Source organism: Chiroxiphia lanceolata, chromosome 13 (genome assembly GCF_009829145.1).
Source record: "Chiroxiphia lanceolata isolate bChiLan1 chromosome 13, bChiLan1.pri, whole genome shotgun sequence".
In the NCBI taxonomy this organism is placed as follows: domain Eukaryota; kingdom Metazoa; phylum Chordata; class Aves; order Passeriformes; family Pipridae; genus Chiroxiphia; species Chiroxiphia lanceolata.
In genome coordinates this window covers 9,846,571-9,864,854 of record NC_045649.1, presented here as the reverse complement: position 1 = coordinate 9,864,854, position 18,284 = coordinate 9,846,571, and the positions used below count along the sequence as shown (strand labels likewise).

At 35.6% G+C, this 18,284-nt stretch overlaps 1 protein-coding gene across 5 annotated transcripts in view; it reads right to left on the bottom strand.

Annotated features, from left to right (window-relative positions):
* PHKB (phosphorylase kinase regulatory subunit beta) overlaps positions 1-18,284 on the bottom strand; it is a 67,852-nt gene that overhangs the window by 20,020 nt on the left and 29,548 nt on the right. For all 5 annotated transcript variants that reach the window (XM_032701547.1, XM_032701543.1, XM_032701545.1 and 2 more), the window contains 9 exons: positions 17,070-17,267; positions 16,295-16,352; positions 14,020-14,097; positions 11,995-12,153; positions 8,275-8,369; positions 3,200-3,255; positions 2,946-3,039; positions 1,206-1,289; positions 783-887 (listed from right to left, as the gene is read on the bottom strand). In XM_032701547.1, the coding sequence (XP_032557438.1) occupies positions 783-887; positions 1,206-1,289; positions 2,946-3,039; positions 3,200-3,255; positions 8,275-8,369; positions 11,995-12,153; positions 14,020-14,097; positions 16,295-16,352; positions 17,070-17,267 (927 nt within the window). The remainder of the gene's footprint in view (positions 1-782; positions 888-1,205; positions 1,290-2,945; positions 3,040-3,199; positions 3,256-8,274; positions 8,370-11,994; positions 12,154-14,019; positions 14,098-16,294; positions 16,353-17,069; positions 17,268-18,284) is intronic.

Sequence of the window (18,284 nt, the reverse complement as noted above, 5' to 3'; positions counted from 1 at the left end):
AACAACAAAACACAAGCACAATGTACCACAACATACAGTACAAGACATTAAAAGAGTTGTCTCAAAATAACAGCACTCTAACACCCAACAGGTTAAAACCACTGTATCTAATCCATCACGAACAGATTTCTTCAAGGGATACAAGCTGCTTTTCAAGCCCTGCTATTTCATAAGTGTTCTGAAAATACTCATAAGCTTGTATATCAACCATGGAGTAAACCATGAGACAGTGCAGGGTATTGAACTACATGCAGTGACCTAGGAAGTGTACATGGGGATCCAGGGTTTGAATCCCAGCCACTAGTGTGGAATAACCAGGGCCACCTCCTGTGCACTGGAAGTAGCTGCTCAAGCCCAGGGCACGTGGCAGGTAAGCTCTGCACTGCTGCCCACCTTACAGGCAGGCAACTTCTAATATTTGTGTAAAATCAAGTAGTATTTCTTCCATGTAAGGCTTCTCCCATAACATCAGTCTCATCCCTCTTTTCAGCCAAGAACATTTGTTTTCCCAAAGAAACCAATGATAATTTGCTTGCTGCCCTACAGCATTCCCAATCGCTTCTGGGGCAGTTTTTCTGTCAGACAGAAATGCTCACTAGAACTCATATTGGGCTGACAGGATAGTCATCTTAAAACACTTCCCAGCTGCAAGATTATTTTTGTATTAAAAGAACACACATACAGAGTGTTCCCATTTCAGTCTTCTGTTTTATCAGACTTCCCAGTTTATTCTTCTACAGGCTCTATTTTTGTCACTTTCTCAAAGGAGAAGTTACAAATACCTTAATGTCATCAATCAACATCATAACATCCTGAGACATGTAGAAATCACTGAGATCAAAAATGATGGAGTAGCAAACTACAGTCTTCCCCAGTATTCGATAGATCTGTTGAGAGAGAAAACTTCCATTAATCTTTTCTCTAAAATATCTGAAGCACTGAAGTAGTTGAAAATGAAAATTTATTTTGAAACTATCAAAGTAATAATCACTGTAGAACAGCTGAATTTAAAAAAATAATATAAAACCTACATATTTAATTTTTTATCCCCATTCAGTCAAGTATTCAAATACAAGGACTTGAAAGTAAGATATATGCATAAAATAAAATTTAATTTCAATTATGTTTAAAATAATTCAGAGAATAACTCAATGCTTATCTAAAATATACATCAATAACAGGAATATAAACATTTCTTGAACAACCTTTGATGTTCCAAGGCACCCTATAGGTCTGTCTGGTCTTCCAGATAATCCCAATTTCTCATTGACTCCCAAATGAAAGTAAGCCTGTAAGGAAGAATCATGAAAACTGATAAAAACAGCTTTTCCTATGCTCCTGCCACATTTTACAAAGCAAGCTGTGCGTATTCTGCTCTGATTAGAAAACAATTCCTAAAATGTGGTCATTATTTCTATTTGTGGGGGTTTTTTAAAACTTGTGGTTTCCTATATTAGGTCTCCTTTTTACCTTCTTACTCCTATTACTTTTTTAATCTTTATAATTAAAATTTTTCAATTTGCTTAATGAAATAATTTTTTTAAAGGATCATTTGCATTAATTGTCTGGCCAATTTTGCCTTCTGTAATGTTTTTTCCAGTGTAGATACAAAGGTAAAAGAGGAATATAGGAAGTCTTTGAAAATCTATATTCTAATTTTAGTACAAGCCTGCAAAATTAAAGCATCAACAACACAAACAAAAGGGAATTATCTCATTATTCATAGCTTGACTCTTATTTATGTATGCCTAGTACATATGAAAGAAAAAATCTTCATTTATTACGGTATATGAAAATAAAACCATAAGAAAACAACTAAGCTGTGAGCAACACAGTATAAACACTCCAGATAAACCTGACTGAAAGGTGTAATTCTTCCTTATTTGGGCAGTTTTAGGTAAGGAACCCACCATTACTACAGAATTTTTAGAATTCTGAACATTTTCCGAAGTTCAATTTTTCTTTATGCTATAGGAAGATAATTCAGAAGTAAATGAAAACAAACACCTGAACAAACATTACACTCAATAGCTTTTTATTGCTGTCAGCTTGGGGCCTTCCTGATCCTGCCTATGTTTCTGCGTTAATGGCAAGAATTATTTAAAAGAGAAAACAAAATTACCTACACGACCTGTTCATCCAGGCTATGTAACTGTATTCAAGTGGGAAAGGAATGGAGCCACTAGAACATGAACAGCTTTAAATGACCCATCCTTGCATAACAAAACCAAACAAAGTTCAACCTCTGCTTGTAGGAAATAATGGAGACTAGAAAAATGGCAGCAGACATGACAATTTAACACTAAAACAACCTTCATTTTGATAGAATGAAAAGCAGAAAATGCTTTCTTAACAAAACCAGAACTCCATTAGCATTGTAACATTGGTTCTTTCCTTGAAGACAACTACTAAAGATGTTTTGTCTTCTAGCAATAGTACTCCCTCTTGACCTGTTACAATCAAAGCATCAGTTCTGATTCAGCACTAGAGCACTGAACAGTGCATGGTTCATGCAAGTCCAGCTGCTTCAAGCAGGTGTGGTTTTTCTTTTATTAAAATGCCCTTCAATTCTAGATTATTAAATCTGCTAATAGCAAGAAATGGCTGTGAAAGCAGACCAGACTGTTGGGTTGATTTATGAGCATGAACCGAACTACAGTGGTCTTGCACACCATCTGTTGTGTGTTCCCTTTTCTTTTATCAGTCTGTGCCTACAGAGTATTCTGCTCCTCTCCTGTGCTATACTTCCACTACAGAGTTATACTCCATGTATCTTATCCCATTTTCTTGTTTTCCTCTTCTTTCTCTTTTCATTTCACTGCCATTCAAAAGAGGTAGATAACAAGCTTGGGGAGATACAAGTCTAATAGCTTGATATAAATTCTTATTTCTACAAAAGAAAGGTATAGTTAGATAAAAAAAATCTTAAATGCAAAATTCCTTACTTTGACAAGTTCTTTTTGAGCCCATATCTGAATTGGTTCCACCTGCTGGGGGGTCTGAGTTTGGATTCCATATGTGTTCAGAAAAACTTGTAAGCTACAAATGAAATAAGGACAAATTTAATGACAAATCACAGAATAGTCTTAGTTTTAACAGTTATCTTGGCAAGTAGCAGTATTTTATTCTACACCATTTAAGATATCTATTGTTCAACCCTTCCCTAATACATACATTCTTAATAAAAGTAAATACATACCGCTGACTTTCTGCTATGAGGGCCACATGTACTACCAAATCATTTTCTAAAGGACCCTAAAAAATAATGGAAAAAACATTATTAGCATTGCTAATTAAAGATTTTGTTCAATATAGCATGAACAGGGACAATGGCTATTTGAACAATTCACAACTACGACAGACATCACTGTCTGCATTTCTTTTTCTTACAGCACAAACAAACACCATAGCACTAAAACTTGTCAACTCAAAACTATGGGAAGACTGTCCTATCACTAAGACTCTGCAAGAGATGTATTTTGGAGAATCATTAATAAACAGATTTCTGGTAATCACTGTTTGGATTAGTCTGGGGTTTTTAATTAAAAAGAATCACATACGAAAAAACACTAAATTTCATACAAAAATTTAGAACTTATCTAATCAATGTATCACTTATATAGGCCTGATACAACCTAATGTTTTGATACACATTTTTGTAATGAGTGAAATAGTTCAGCTTTTTGGGTAATCAATAAAATTCACTTAGAAATAACAACTCTGAAAAATTGCAATCAGACAGGTTTAATAAACAGACGGGTGTAATAAACATTGTTTATTACACTGATACCAGTATTTATTTCAAACATGAAGTATTTGACATCAGGCAACTATGCAAACAGGAGAGAATTCAGCATGTTGGGTGAAAGCACTGACTCAGCTCCCTGGGTCCTGAAGTGGCAATTCACCTTTCTTATCACAGTGGCAGCAGCACTACGAGCTAGAAAATGGCATGTCCAAGTTATTCCTTGTTCCTTTCTTCCCTGGCATTCAACAGCTGCAAAATCAACAGAACTAACAGCAGCTCACACTTTCATTGCTAAAGTGGTTTTTGTCTCCTCTTGTCTAGAAACTGGCAGAACACAAATAACAGAAGTAAACACATCTTCTATCAATTGTATAAAAAGACAGCATTTTCCGTGACGAAAGAGAGATGGATATATTGATTTAGAACAGGAAGCTCAGAGTGAATGCTTGCTTGCTCAGGCATCTGTGAGCCTTGATATCAAGTTAGATCTTAGGGATTTGCAGAAGAAATTCTTGATAACATTCTCCCAGAAGTCTGTCAGCACTACACTTCCACTACAGATTTTGGACTTTTTGCCACATGAAATAAGTTGTGATGGAAGTATGTGCACAAAGAGACCAGATGAAGAAGTCAGAAGTTCAAGTGACATTAAAAGATTTTACTGCTCAGAATAAGGTCATTGTGCCATTACTTGCATTTATACAAACAGTAGGAAAACTCAAACCAATTCTTTACCATAATAATTGTTTATTAAAAAAAAGCAAAGCCCCCACACACACATCTGAAAACAAGACTGTACTGATTCATAGACAGCCTGTGATCTGCCCTGGGGGGTAGTCTTCAAGTTAAGACTCATTTATTACTCTATCAATGATGAAGTTAGCAGGACTTTGTAACCACAGACTGTAAGTTGTACACAAATCCATGTATTCCACATCACCAGTGAGGCACATCCCTCTCCAATCCCAGAACCAATTCCTCTCACACACAGCCGTGCCCAAGGACACGATTCATTTGGAGCAGTCGATAAGTGGTGGTTCTAACACCTCCCAGAACTATGCAAACTGCATCTGCAGCACAACTGGCACAACACAAAATCTGTGGGAAAACTTGTTAGACCCTTAAAAGTATTGTGGAAAATTTTAACTGCAATTGCTGTACAACTACAGGACTGCTGTACCATTAAACATGTAACATTACTTTCACTGTCATTTGACATGTCACAGTCTGGAGAATGACAAGTACAGCCTAAAGAAACACAGATCAAAATAACTGATACAACACAAAAAACTGTGTCGCCCTTTTCAATAACGACAGTTCTAGATAGCATTTGCTGTATATTTTTTTTAAAAAAGAGATGTGGAAAAGCATTAAACTCCTAAATATTTCACTAAATAAATCCTGTTGTTGTTAAAAGTTCCATTTTAATGTGTTGGCTTTCACATTTGTCTAATAAGGCAAGGTCAGGTATTGTTCACACAACATTAATCACCATCTCCCCAGGACAGAACAACAGACCCCCCCTGCCCAGGCTCAACCTTCTGCCTTCCCTTTCCACATTGGATAGTGGGCAGAAGGGGCTGTTTTCAACTATATTCTGCATGCTGTGTGGATGATAAATATATCTCAGAAGGCCAAGACAAAATACTGATTATTTCTTTTTCCTCTCCAAAAAGGAGAATAAAAAAAAAAAATTTAAAAAATCATAGTTTTTTAACAAGGTTATAAACCATCAGAGGTAGGATAAAGGCAAAAATCCTTGACTCCGTCCCTGGCACAAGCAGAGAAAGCAGCTCAATATTAGTCTTTTGCTGCACTCTCTCTGGACAGATGTTATCACTATATGCCTCTCTGCTTACAGTGCCAGGAAGTCTCAGAACTCTGAAAAAAATCCATTCATTCTGAGCATGTGAGAAACTGGGAACAATATCCAAGTACACCAGTGGAAATTACACCTACTGGGCTTTCCAAGCATATGGAGCAAGGTGAGGCAAACAGAAATAGCCCACAACAGAAGACACTGTACTTGACCCAAACGACTCACCTTGCTGCTACTGAACTCCAACCCCATTGTCACAGAGCACAGATGCTCCTGGAAGCAGCTGGACCCTGCTGAACACTGTGTGGCCATTGTTACTGACACACCAGGCTCGTTAAATGAAACACAGCCTGCACACACGTGTGCCTCAAATCCCAAACCAGCATTGGACACATTCAGAATTGTGTTAACTGTCATAGACAATTGTATTAACAGGAATGAAAGCACGAATATGTTTATAATTATCATGACAAAACAAATCATCCAATATGGTACAATCTCTCTAAACCATCCAAATTAGACGTGTTCCAACCCTAAACATAACTCGGGTAGCTGAAAAATCTAAAAATATCTCAGTCTACCTCCACTTAATAATTTTAGTTCCTTCTTTACACATTATCTATTTCCCTGAAAATAAAAAAATAAGCAGTCTATTATTTTAACTATTCTTTTCCCAATTCTCTTCATCAATAGGTATTAACCTCAATTCACAGTAACTGAAGTCCTCACAAATGATTGTCAAGTCTACATAGCAAAACACTAAAAGAATACAATTAATTGTAACCCTAAACACATATTTCAACATAACCCAGCAGATAAATTAGTCTTACTATGGCAATTTAGTAAGATGATTTTTTGTTAAATATGAAATTAAACATAAGACAGCAATAAATCAGCTTTCACATGTGCCAGTAAAATGCAAAACAAATCCAGAAAATCCCCATCCTACCTCATTTCTCAAATGTTGTTACCATCCAGGCCTCCTTCTACACTACATTCCCCAAAACAGAATGCAACAACCAAAACTGTGTTATAATCTCTGCTGAATACAGACAGTAAAAAGGAGTAACCAAATAAGCTATTCTAAGGAATCCAGTTCTAAAGAGTCCTCCTCACTGAACTAGAATTCCCTGCATTATCTTCTTTCAATAAAGTAAATGGTGTATGGATGATTCCACTTTCTTTTTACCTTATGAATGGGACCTAACCTGACCATTAGCACTGTAAAGCAAAAGGAGAACCCCTCTGACTGTTGTTGGATTTTGTTGTGTTTTGGAACATAGACTAAAACCAGCAAAGAGAGCCCTGCTCCAGCACCACACTGGCATTCCCCCAAGAGGAAACATATGGACACAGCTCCTGGAAGTGTATTATTTATTATCACTTTTGAGAAGCTCTTAGGGCAGAGGCTACTTCTCTCTGAAGATCTGGAAATTCCCTATCATATATTGGGTACCCCAAATAGAAGTAAAAATGCTTTTCTGCTAAAACATTTCCTGATGAGTGATGCAGTGCCTTTAGAACAAACCCTCATCTTCTTCAAAGTGTTCAGCTGTGGCACGTGAAAAGTTCCTGGTTTGAAGAATCAAAGGAAGAAGAGTTGGATGGGCTGCAGTAACCCTGACTCAATACAGGCTTCTTCTGAGGGCACTCCTAAAAGGGCACGTGGTATCAGCAGCTCACAAGTTCTGTTGTATTCATAACCCATGAGGTAAGAACAGACAAAAACTGGGAAAAAATGAAGTCACTGAGCTTTCATTATCTCATATTAACATGGCAGAAGTGCTGCACTATGAACAATCAAAGTCTCACTATGAATGAACCAACAGCCAGGCAAGGCAGATTACCTTGGTAACAGGAAAGAGGAGGAAACTGAGGGCTTAAGCAGCATTTGGATAAAACAAGAAAAACATTATTCAGTTCTGAAATACTTCATCTTTTATGCTTCAATAACAAATTCACAATGCTGAACAAGGGACTTCTTAAATACATATTCCTTATGTAAGGAAACATAACGGCTGAAATACATCTTTTAGCTTCCATACATACAAGTTCTCACCTCGTTAATAAAAGAAGTCCCCTACATATGAACCACGTTTTCAAGCATTCCCCATCCCTGTTCACTCATTCCTGCTGTGCATTTAATCCAAATACAGGAGAACATGGAATCATAGAATCATTAGGGCTGGAAAGGACCTTTACAATCACTAAGTCCAACTGCTAACCCAACACTGCCAAGCCCAGCACTGAACCCTGTCCCTAAGTGCCACATCTGCATGTCTTTTAAATACCCCCAGGGATGGTGTCTCAACCACACAAAAAAAAGAACCTAATCCTTGTAGGTCTTAGGAGCTCTAAATACAAAAAAAATATGAATACATTGAAATTGTTTCGGAGGAATAAAATTTTTGCATTCCTGGTATAACTTATAACTCAAAGAAACATACCTATCTATTAGTAACTATTTAAACTTATATTTTCCGTATCATTTTGACTGCATTGCTTAATCTGAAGGCAAATGTGTATCACTTCCCCAGAACTGCAGACGTTATAAATCTTCCTTTTAAAAGCAATCCTCCATCAACTCAGAAAATGTATATACGCTTAATATTTTCCTTGCACTTTAACTGTAATATTAGAAGACTATACATAACATGTAGATGACAATTTCTCAGTGAAAATATTTTAAAACTAAGCCTATGCTTACCTGATTTGAAAATCTCATGCTCACATTCCGCTGGTCTTGGGGAGCTACGTACCGTCCAACAGGGTCCAGATCCTTAGGACTTATTAACTTGTCAGCTGAAAGTAAGTGATAATAAAAATACAGAATGACTTAAGTACCCTCAGCAGCTTTTGTGAAGAAGGCATGCTAACTTATTTGATGGAGTTGGTTCTGCTGCTACAACCCTTGTTTTGGATCAATGACTTACAGATCAAAAGGATATTCTGCAAAATTAAGAATCGGATATTGTAAAAAAACCTAATTAAATTTATTTGAAATCAAGCCATTTCTACATGGAGTTTTTTACATGGGAGGAAAAAAGCCCATCTAAAAATTCGTTATTTTAACCTTCTCCTGAAAAAAAATGAAGTATTCCAATAAAAGTATGCTATTGAAAAATTTCAACGAATTCCTTGAATAAAGGTTCATAATCTACTATGAGCCACTATACCTTTCAAATAAGCATTCTACCAAAGTTGCATTTTGCCATGAAACTCCCCAAACTTTAATTTCTGCTACAGAGTAGGCCACAATGCATTTTCATTTCTTCTATATAGAAGTCAACAATTTTGTACCTGTTCTTAAAAGCCTCCACACTGGGCAACAAGCTACTAATCTAAAAAAGAAGTGACTCATGACTCCATTCAGCTGCAAGAGAAAACCAGCACTGCCTTGATAAGAATGTTTCTGAACACTGCACCACGTAGTAAACGAAGACAACAGTTTATAAACTCAAAATATGTCCTTACTGAAGGTTATAAGTGTTAGGAAAGAAGAGAATAGATGGTGCAATGGAAAGAAGATGCTCAGGCAGCAGTGAAGGGCCCTGGCTGGGCAGTTCACCATGGAAGCTGTGCTGGAGATGTTGGTGCCAGGAGCTCTGCCAGCTACTGGATATTGCCCTGTCCTCAGCCTTCTGCTGGGACAACATGGTTGGACTCCTGCCAGGACAGGACCCCATTCCTCTGCTCTGCTCCTGCAGGGTCATGATCCATGGGCACAAAACCAGCAAAGCTAGATTATAAAAATATCACTGTGGACAAATCATTTATATACTGACACATGACTTACCAAATCATATATAAGGAAATCAGTCATCTAAGCTCCAGTACACACAGAATTCTTATGCTGGCTAAAGGAATGGAAGTTACTCAATTTATGTGTGATGCAATAAAATTGATTAACCAAACGATTTCAAGATCAATGGGCTATGCATCAGTTCTTAAAAGCAAGAGTGGTTTCCAGGATACATGTTCTATTCCCACTGTTTTTTACATTGATTTACTTTGCTTAGTAATTAAAATATAAGGTCAGAATAATTTAATATTTAAAAGAACTATATCAATAGACTATTATAAAATATAACTTTCGATATTTACAATTTTTTTTAAAATAGGATCTCAGTGAATATTCATCACCATTATTACAAATACAAGTGTATTAGAATGCAAAAGCAAAGATTTCTTTGTTAGTTCACTATCTGCAGCAGCAGCAGCTGACAACATTTAATCCTTTTGGTCTACACTGTAAGAAATATTAAAAATCTTATTAAAACTAAGACTCTTAACCTAGTTCTAGGCAGCACAGAACAAGATATAAAAATTATAAGGAAAAGGAAAGGAAAGGTAAGAGAGCTGCTAAACAAAAGACTGAGTGAATTTTCAGTTGCATGAAAAAGCTGAATGCCTGGCATTCCTTTCCCTTGTTTCAAAATGGGGACCTTATCATAAAGGTTTTACAAACCTCCTCATCCAACATAAGGAGGAAATTGTATGAAAAATAGCATTATCATCTGCAAAACACATGCTTTTTTTTTCATAAACAATTTTTTCAGTTGCATAAACGTGTGATGCCCTCCAATAGGCATCTGACACACAGACACTCTCATTGCCTGTTACTCAGAGTGTTTATAAGCAGGACCCAAATTTTGACCTCCCTACTTCTGTGGGAGGCAGAGAGATGTGTAAGAATTGACTCTGTTTCATGTTGCTGCATTTAGAAAAGTTTGGAGTGCAAGAGGCAGAGCTCAGGCCCAGAGACAGCAGAGGAATCTAAAAGTGATGCCGTGTGCTCGCCTACACAGCAGGAGCAAGGAGGCTGAACAAATACAAATTAATTGCTACCCTTGAGGCAACACAATGATTTCTGAATGGATGATGAAATGGGAAAACAGTACCTTCCCAGATATCAAAGTATTTGGAGTCAGGCTTCCACTTAATTAGCAACCACCAACAAGCAAAGTAACACTTCCACCAAGGATGAGACAGGCAGGTTTTCATCCAGTAAGGAACAAAATGGAATGCAGCAGTTCTAAATTAGTATGAATAAATGGAGTTCCTGATATAACAACCACCCAAATGTTGAAATTTTGAATATTTGGAAAAAAAAAAGAGGGTGGATGAAAGTAGTGAATACAGTGGAGAGAAGTTTTAAAACAATAAAGGAAACAGCAACTAATGACAACGTTTCAAAAAGAGATTTAGCACACCTATTTTTTAAAAAAGCAGTGTGTAAGAATGCTCAGCAAAGAACTGAAACACAAGAATGTTATGTTACACAAACAAAATTTAGCAAATTATAAATACAATTTATTTAACCAGCATTCTGCAGGTACAGAAATACACAAATATTAGTACAAGATCAATACTAGCAGAATTAATACAGTATTCCTACATACACACTTAAGGATTACTTGACTAATATTTTTAAAGGTTAAATTCATTTCTTTTAATTAACAATAAGATTGCCTGCATTTATTTTAAACCATTGGCTGAAAAAGGAATTATGTAAGGAATACAGTGCAAGCAAACAGGTGGAGCACCAGACAGGCTCTGTCCCTCCATAACTAAAGATACATCCACTGTTCTTGCCAAGTCTCAAATTTTTAAACCCCCCTTCAGTTTTTCTCATTTTTACTACCAACAGCCTGTTTCCCTTCACAGTGTTCACAGAAAAAAGTTTCTAGAACTCAATTTACTGATTACCCAGTAAATGCTGATCCTGTTAAAATAAACTGATATATCTTGCTCCTAAAAGGAATACTAAATAAAAAAAACAAGTGTGAAGATTTTTCTGGCTTAACCATTCTTTTTGCATTAGCCTTTAATAAAATCATTTCAAGTGAGACCAAGACTGAAATTCACCATAACAATCTTCAATGGTCAAACTTTAAAAAAGAAACTAGATGAGCAATTGAAAGTACATTTCAAAGGATAAAAATAACACAGATTGAATAAATTATTAGCTTTCTCTGAGACTGCAACTATTCAAAGTTTAAACTTTTTGTGCCTAAAGCAGTAAATAATTTGAATTAAACTCTATAAATCACTTACAAACATCACTGTACAGGTGCAGCTGATATAGTTAATCCAGAAACCATCATATTAATATATTTTGTTATGAAGAAAAGGAAGTAAGAAGAAAAGCTAGGAAAAGAAACAGCAAAAAAAAAAATATATCTATCATGTTTAAGATTTTCAGTAATCTATGAAATATTCCACTAAGCTTCACATATGTTGCATGCAGTATAAAAATGAGAAGACTTTTAAAAAGCAATTTTTGTCCCTCATGTAAGTACCAAAGCAAAAGACACACAGGCCACTCATAGTCCATTCAAAACTCAAGCCAATGTTTTCATTCAGATTCAAGAAAAACATGATCAAGACACAGTCAAAACCTGACAGGACCTGCTCAGGCTCTTACCCAGGAGTTTGGCAATGATGTACATGGCCTGGCCCCACAGGAACAACTTTCCATCCCGGCCACTGTTACTGGGAAACCGTTTCTGGCTGCCAGGGCTCTTCTTTTCCATTTCAACAAAATCAGCTGGCACATAGTAATACTTGGGCACAACAGGACAGCCTGGGATTTTTAAAATGAACAGTAAGTAAGTCATCACTTCCCTCGTTATTTGATTGGAGTCCCCCAATAAAGCTGAATCCAAAATAGGAAAAATTACAAATTTACAATCAAATCAAACAATTTGATTGAACAGAGATGGATGTCATTCATTATCCTCTCTCAAAACCACAAGCAGTGTAGGAAACCCAGGGCAATATTAAACTACTTCATATTTCACCAAACTTTTCCTCAGAATTTCTTCCCAGAACACATATGTTGTCTGTGCAGCATCTTACCGTGCAAAATGAAAATAAAACAATTCACCTAAAGCCAAATGCAGTTCAGGTAACAAACCATAACCAAAAGCAAAGAAAGCTGGGTCACAGAGAAACACTTGGGGTGTTTTGCCCTGCAGTTAACACATCCTCAGTCTCAGGCAAATTTTTAAAACTAAAATCCTGGTCAAAAATAGTCAACTTGGTTTTACCCACTTTTATTAATTAAATTCTTAAAACCAGCACTTGAATTTTGAAACATCATGAATCAAAATTGCATAACTTCTTTACTGAAAGACAACATACCTTCTATCTAGAATTACACCACAGGTATTGCTGATCATTGTAGATCAATAACCTTTATTTCCACACTTTTTAAGCAATTTAGAAACATAATGACAAATGATTGACCTAATTATATGAAACAGAAATGCAAATTAATATGCTTCCTGTAAAACTAAATTTTACTTCAGTATTGGTTTAGTTTTGAATTTATTTGGATAAAGAACTGGTGATAAACAGAATAAAGTTGCAGTGTCTGGCTACTTGCTAAGACAAAAAATTGCTGGCAAGAAGCAGAGAAAAAAGTGGAAAAACAAGAGTTATTAGAGATAGAATATTCAAATGAGTGAGGTATCAAAGCACACCCAGAAAGTTTAAGATGGGATATTTGTGATGACATTCAACAAAAGAAACTACAAGATTAATTTAGCATCCATGAAACTTCACATATTCATGAATAATCAGAAAAAAACAAGGACTAGCAAGGTCAGAAAATTTGTTACACAATGAAAACTTGGTAAGGAAATGTTTGTTTTTCTTACAGAAACTAGTTTACTTCAACAAGTTTAAAGAACAAGTCAGACTAAAATACTCTACATCTACTTGTGTAACTGTACCACAGATGTAAGAACAGGTGACTAAAATGCTGAGTTTTAAAATTGGATTGTCAGTATATTGAAGCTTGTTCTGTTCTCTGACCATTTCTTTTCCTCCCACTCAAACTTATGGTCTTTTTCTTTCTTTTAACTGAATTTTGGATGAATGAGCTGTAAGCCATCAATAGCCTCATCTGCAGTGCCACAAACATTCTGGAGTGCATAAATTAAGCAAGAGAACATTTATATTAGAATGCTGCCATTTTCCCTGCTCTAAGCTAGAACCAATTTCATATGCATGTAGCAAATTATTTTTTAAATCTTGTTAAATTAAGTGACAATGAAAGATGAGAGCAACTCTCAATTGTATCCAGGTGGAACACTGAAACAATCTAACTGTTGGCAGTTACTATTTGCCAGGAAAGTCAAAGTAAACAATGTAAATTGTAAAAAAAGAAGCAGGGGAGGAATGAGTGGGTACAGTATAAAACTTATATTAGTATCAGCAGCTTTTTTCCACACAATGTTACTTTTGTTAGCACACTTTATGATGCAATGTATCTACATAAAAGACATTATTTTAGTATCAGTGTTATGCCATGGAGAAACATATTGATATTTTTACTTCTCCTTTGCTCTGACCACAATAAACATTAATAGGGAAGTCAGTACTTTAATTATTTCAGATCAATAAAAAGCTACAAGTGTTTCAGAGAATGATTTCCAGATAATACCTTCAGGTGTATGTTGAAGTAAAGGGTCCAGAAGATCCTGATATTCCTTTACCTGTGCAGGATTTCCTCTAAAAACGCCTAAAAATAACCAAACAATAATTGATTTAATGGAAGAAGTAATTTTTTCATGGGCCTAATGTTCATAGAAGAAAAAGAAAAAAACAATCCAGTGCTTATTTTTCAAAACTAAATATTTTTTCAAACTGTTTAGTATCTACACAGAAGTAAAAGACTAAACTGTATATCCTCACTTACTGCTACAGCTAAATCTCACAGGGATCATGAATCAGGTGTTCTGTTAGTAGCTTAAACTGAAATAAATGTCAAGTTACATGGGATAGTAAAGCTGTGAACTTACAGGGGGCAGGACCTGGACACAGACAACCAGCCCAGCTCACTGTAAAGAACTTCCTCAACTATAGCAGAACAAAGGGGTAGAGCTTATGTGCCAGTGTGGACACAAACAGCCTCATTCTAAATATTCAGGGTAGAGTTGCAAACTGATCTAGATGAGAGCTGCCCAGAAATCCCATTAAATAAATACAAAAGAAATTTGAAGTAGCAAATTGAATCTCTCCAAAGATTTTTTGATGGAATGTTACATCTGTAAGTTATACAGGTATTATATCACCATATTACAGAGACTGAGAATTGCTGATGCACCTCAAGATTAAATAAAACAGTCAACTCTCTGATGCTGCTTCTGGGGAGACACTGGTATGTTTGGGAGTACCAGTACCTTAAATGGTTTCTTTTAGCAGAACTTCCCAAAATGAATCTGATCAACACTAACATGACGAGTGTTCAGTTCTTCAAAAGTTCTTAAATGAAAATATATATCAACAATACCAAAACCATTTCTGCTCATCCAGCAAAAACTGTATCACTTTGACAAGCACTGTCCCATTGTCATACAGGTAACAAAACCCAGCTACCAGAAGTTACCTGGACATTTAGTTGCTTAATACAATTTGCAGAAAAGGTTTTCTTTTGTAGTCTGTGTGTTGGATGGGCAAATAGGCTTACAGCTAAACCACTATTCACAATGCAGCAGTTTGAGGGGTTTCTTTAATGCTTTCATTACAGAGATATTCCCCTGTAATCTGCTCCTCCCATTCCATTGTCTTTTTGCAGTCTGTTTACACTTCAAATTTTGCATTAAGGAAACCTGTGGATTTGGAGATATTTGCACAAAATCTACTAACTGAATTGGTCTATTTGCTAAAAGAGCAGTCCAGGAAGAAAGGACATGTATGTGCAAAGTATTTTTTACTCTTTCTTGTATACAAGAAGAGTAAAATGCTTCTTTTATTCTTCTGATAACTTCAGTTAAAGATCACTACCTTTTTGTTCTTCCCAAAACTGCAAGTGGGCAGCATTAAATGTCAGTGCCTTTCTCCTCAGTTTTGGGCCTCACTCTTTGAAAAACATCAAGCACTCCTTTAGAAATATCAATTGTGAAACCTTATTGTATCTTCAAACACAATATTTTTATCTGTGGCTGGCCACAGAGGAGTCGAGGCACACAGCATATTTCTATGCCTCTCACTATCTTTATTTGAAAACTATTTAACATACTAAAGAGGGGGGGGAAAAAGAAAAAAAAATGGCCAGATTTTAATCCATTTTAAAATCTTTTTGACAGCTGTAACCCTACTAATTTGCTTAATCAGACTTCTGTTCTATCAAAGTTTTAGCTTCCATCCTGAATCATCCCATGAACTTCTTTGGTGTGACTCCTATCCTCAAGACAAGGTCTAAGTAGTGGTGTTTTTGCTGCTGTTGTGATTTTATGTTTTGTTGTTTGTTTTTTTTTTTTTTAATTCAATCAGACTGACTGTGAAAAATTGTGGCCTTTTCTGGTTCACTTTCTTCTTTCTGAATTCTGTTTCAATTTCCACTCAATATCCAACGTGAAAAGACCTGCTGAAACATTCAGTGTGTCAATGTGTTCTCTCTTCCACTTCCTTTTCTCTTGGGTGCTGCTGCAAAGGTTTGATATACTGTGAAAGATTTTTAGGCTTAAAAGGCAATGCAAGACAATGTCACAGATTGAACCTTTTAGAACATCCTTGTCAAGTTTTATTCTAAAAACAGGTCACCACAGGTTGGGCTGCTTGGGGGTTTTTTAACCCAGGAGGCAGAACTCTCAATGAGATATTTAGTGTCACTGCATTATGGTTTATTTTCACAGGACAGGAAAATTTTGTCTCTTTCTTCTAAGAGCTCATCTCTCTAATGCCTTTCAAGAACAGGGATGTAAAGCTACACTTACCATCGATGATCATGAAAATAAAAAAAAGAGGGAATTCACACTCGATGCCATCAAAAAGCTGAAAAGAAGAAAAATTCAGACATTTCATCATTTTCATTGAAGGAAATATATCTGAATAATTCTGTTGAATAATTTCTAAGCAACAAAGGACAATCATAAAAGCAAAAACATTTTAGAATGTCAGTTTGTCATTTAGGTTACCACTCCTTAATCCTACGGCTACTTTAACTGTGCCTTTACATCTGCTGTGGCTCATTCTCAAGAATATTTAAATAACCTACTTTTTAATTTTTCATAGAGAAACTATGGGGAAAAAAAAAGAAATAAATTTTCATTTAGATAACCTTTACTGATAAATATTGTGATCAAAAGCAAAATTGTTTTCTATGCACTCAGACTGTAGTCAGCTGTGAAATTAAATGAAATGATAAATAATTTCCTTATTTGTTATGTGAAATCAACTGTACCCTAAATGTAAATGAAAGCACATTCATTACAAAACAAACCAATGACTCACTTGCTGACTTAGCACTCTGAAAACTGCACATGCAAATTACAAAATGCATCTCCTTCACTTAAAGCAATTAGGCATCACTGGGCAATTCAAATTACAATTACTGCAGAGGGGTGTCTGGCTTTGCTTTGTTTTCTTTTGGGGTGTTGCCAGGATTTTGTTTTGTTTGGCTTTGGGGTTTGTTTTCTTTTTCAAGTACTGCCTAAACATTTTGGAAAACCACAGTCTGTCCACAAGGTCACAGGTCAAGTATTCCTCTACCTTAATTTCTGCTGGCTTGTAGTACCGCCGGGTTCTGTCCTCCAGTGCTGTTCTGTACCCATCTCTCAGAAACCTTTTAAACCCGTATTTTCCTTTCAGTTTTCTGATGATTTTATCTAGTGTTTGACCAAACAAAACCTCATCATCCAAAGCAAATGCTGGATAACTAAGACAGGGCAAAAGGGCTGCATCAGTATTCTGTAGGAGGAGAGGGAGAAATAGGACGTTACACATTTAATTAGGTTCCTGACAATTATTTGATGCACAAAGACTGTTTAACTTACTAAGTGAAATATAAGATAATGTTCCAAACTTATCTTTATCAAAATCCTAGTACTAACAAACTAAAATAAGGTGCAAAATAAGACTTCTAAAGAGACATCAGGATAAACTACAACCCAAATATCCAGACAGAGGATTTAAAAGAGAACTCTGACTCAGAATCTGACCTGTTTTACAGCTGATACTGTACAGGCATAAGTGAAAACATTCTAAAACTTTGTGTTTTGGTTGTTTTTTTTTTTAAATATATCCTCCAGGTTATTCCTGGAAGAAACACAAACATTTGGGTATAATATGCTCAAAAGAATCACAAATATTTTATAAAGGTGCAGTGATTAAATTATCATTTCTGAACATCTTTTTCAAGAATAGTCTTCAGGTGCTTCAACAAACAAGCTTATCTGATTTACAATTAAGAAGATAAGGGAATAATTCCAGGACAAAATATGAGCAACCTTCTCAAGAACTATGTGTATCTATTATAAATTAAAAACAGAAAAATTACTAACCAGTGCATCACCATTACAGGTAAGCTTACAGAAACACAAAAGAGTATTCTTTTCTGCTGACATATTCAAGATATTCAACCATTAAAAATAACATGTTTTTGCCAATATGACTGACATGAACCCATAAAAAGTAGAAAAGGACACAAAGATTCCTTCTATGGGATAAGTAAGTAAGCTGTGAAATCAGCTTCTGCTGGAATATTTCAAGTCTCCAGCAAATAACAAACAGTAAGAGTTATAAAAGACCATTTGACTATAAAAAAGTAGCTGACAGTGTCTTTTATTTTAATTATCCAGCATTACAACTCTTCCATAATTCTTATCCACAATAAGTAAACTACTAATGTTGAAGATTATAACAGTCTGTTTCATGAACAAAAATGCTCTTACGTCCAAGAACATACAAAAAAGCAGAACTCTATTA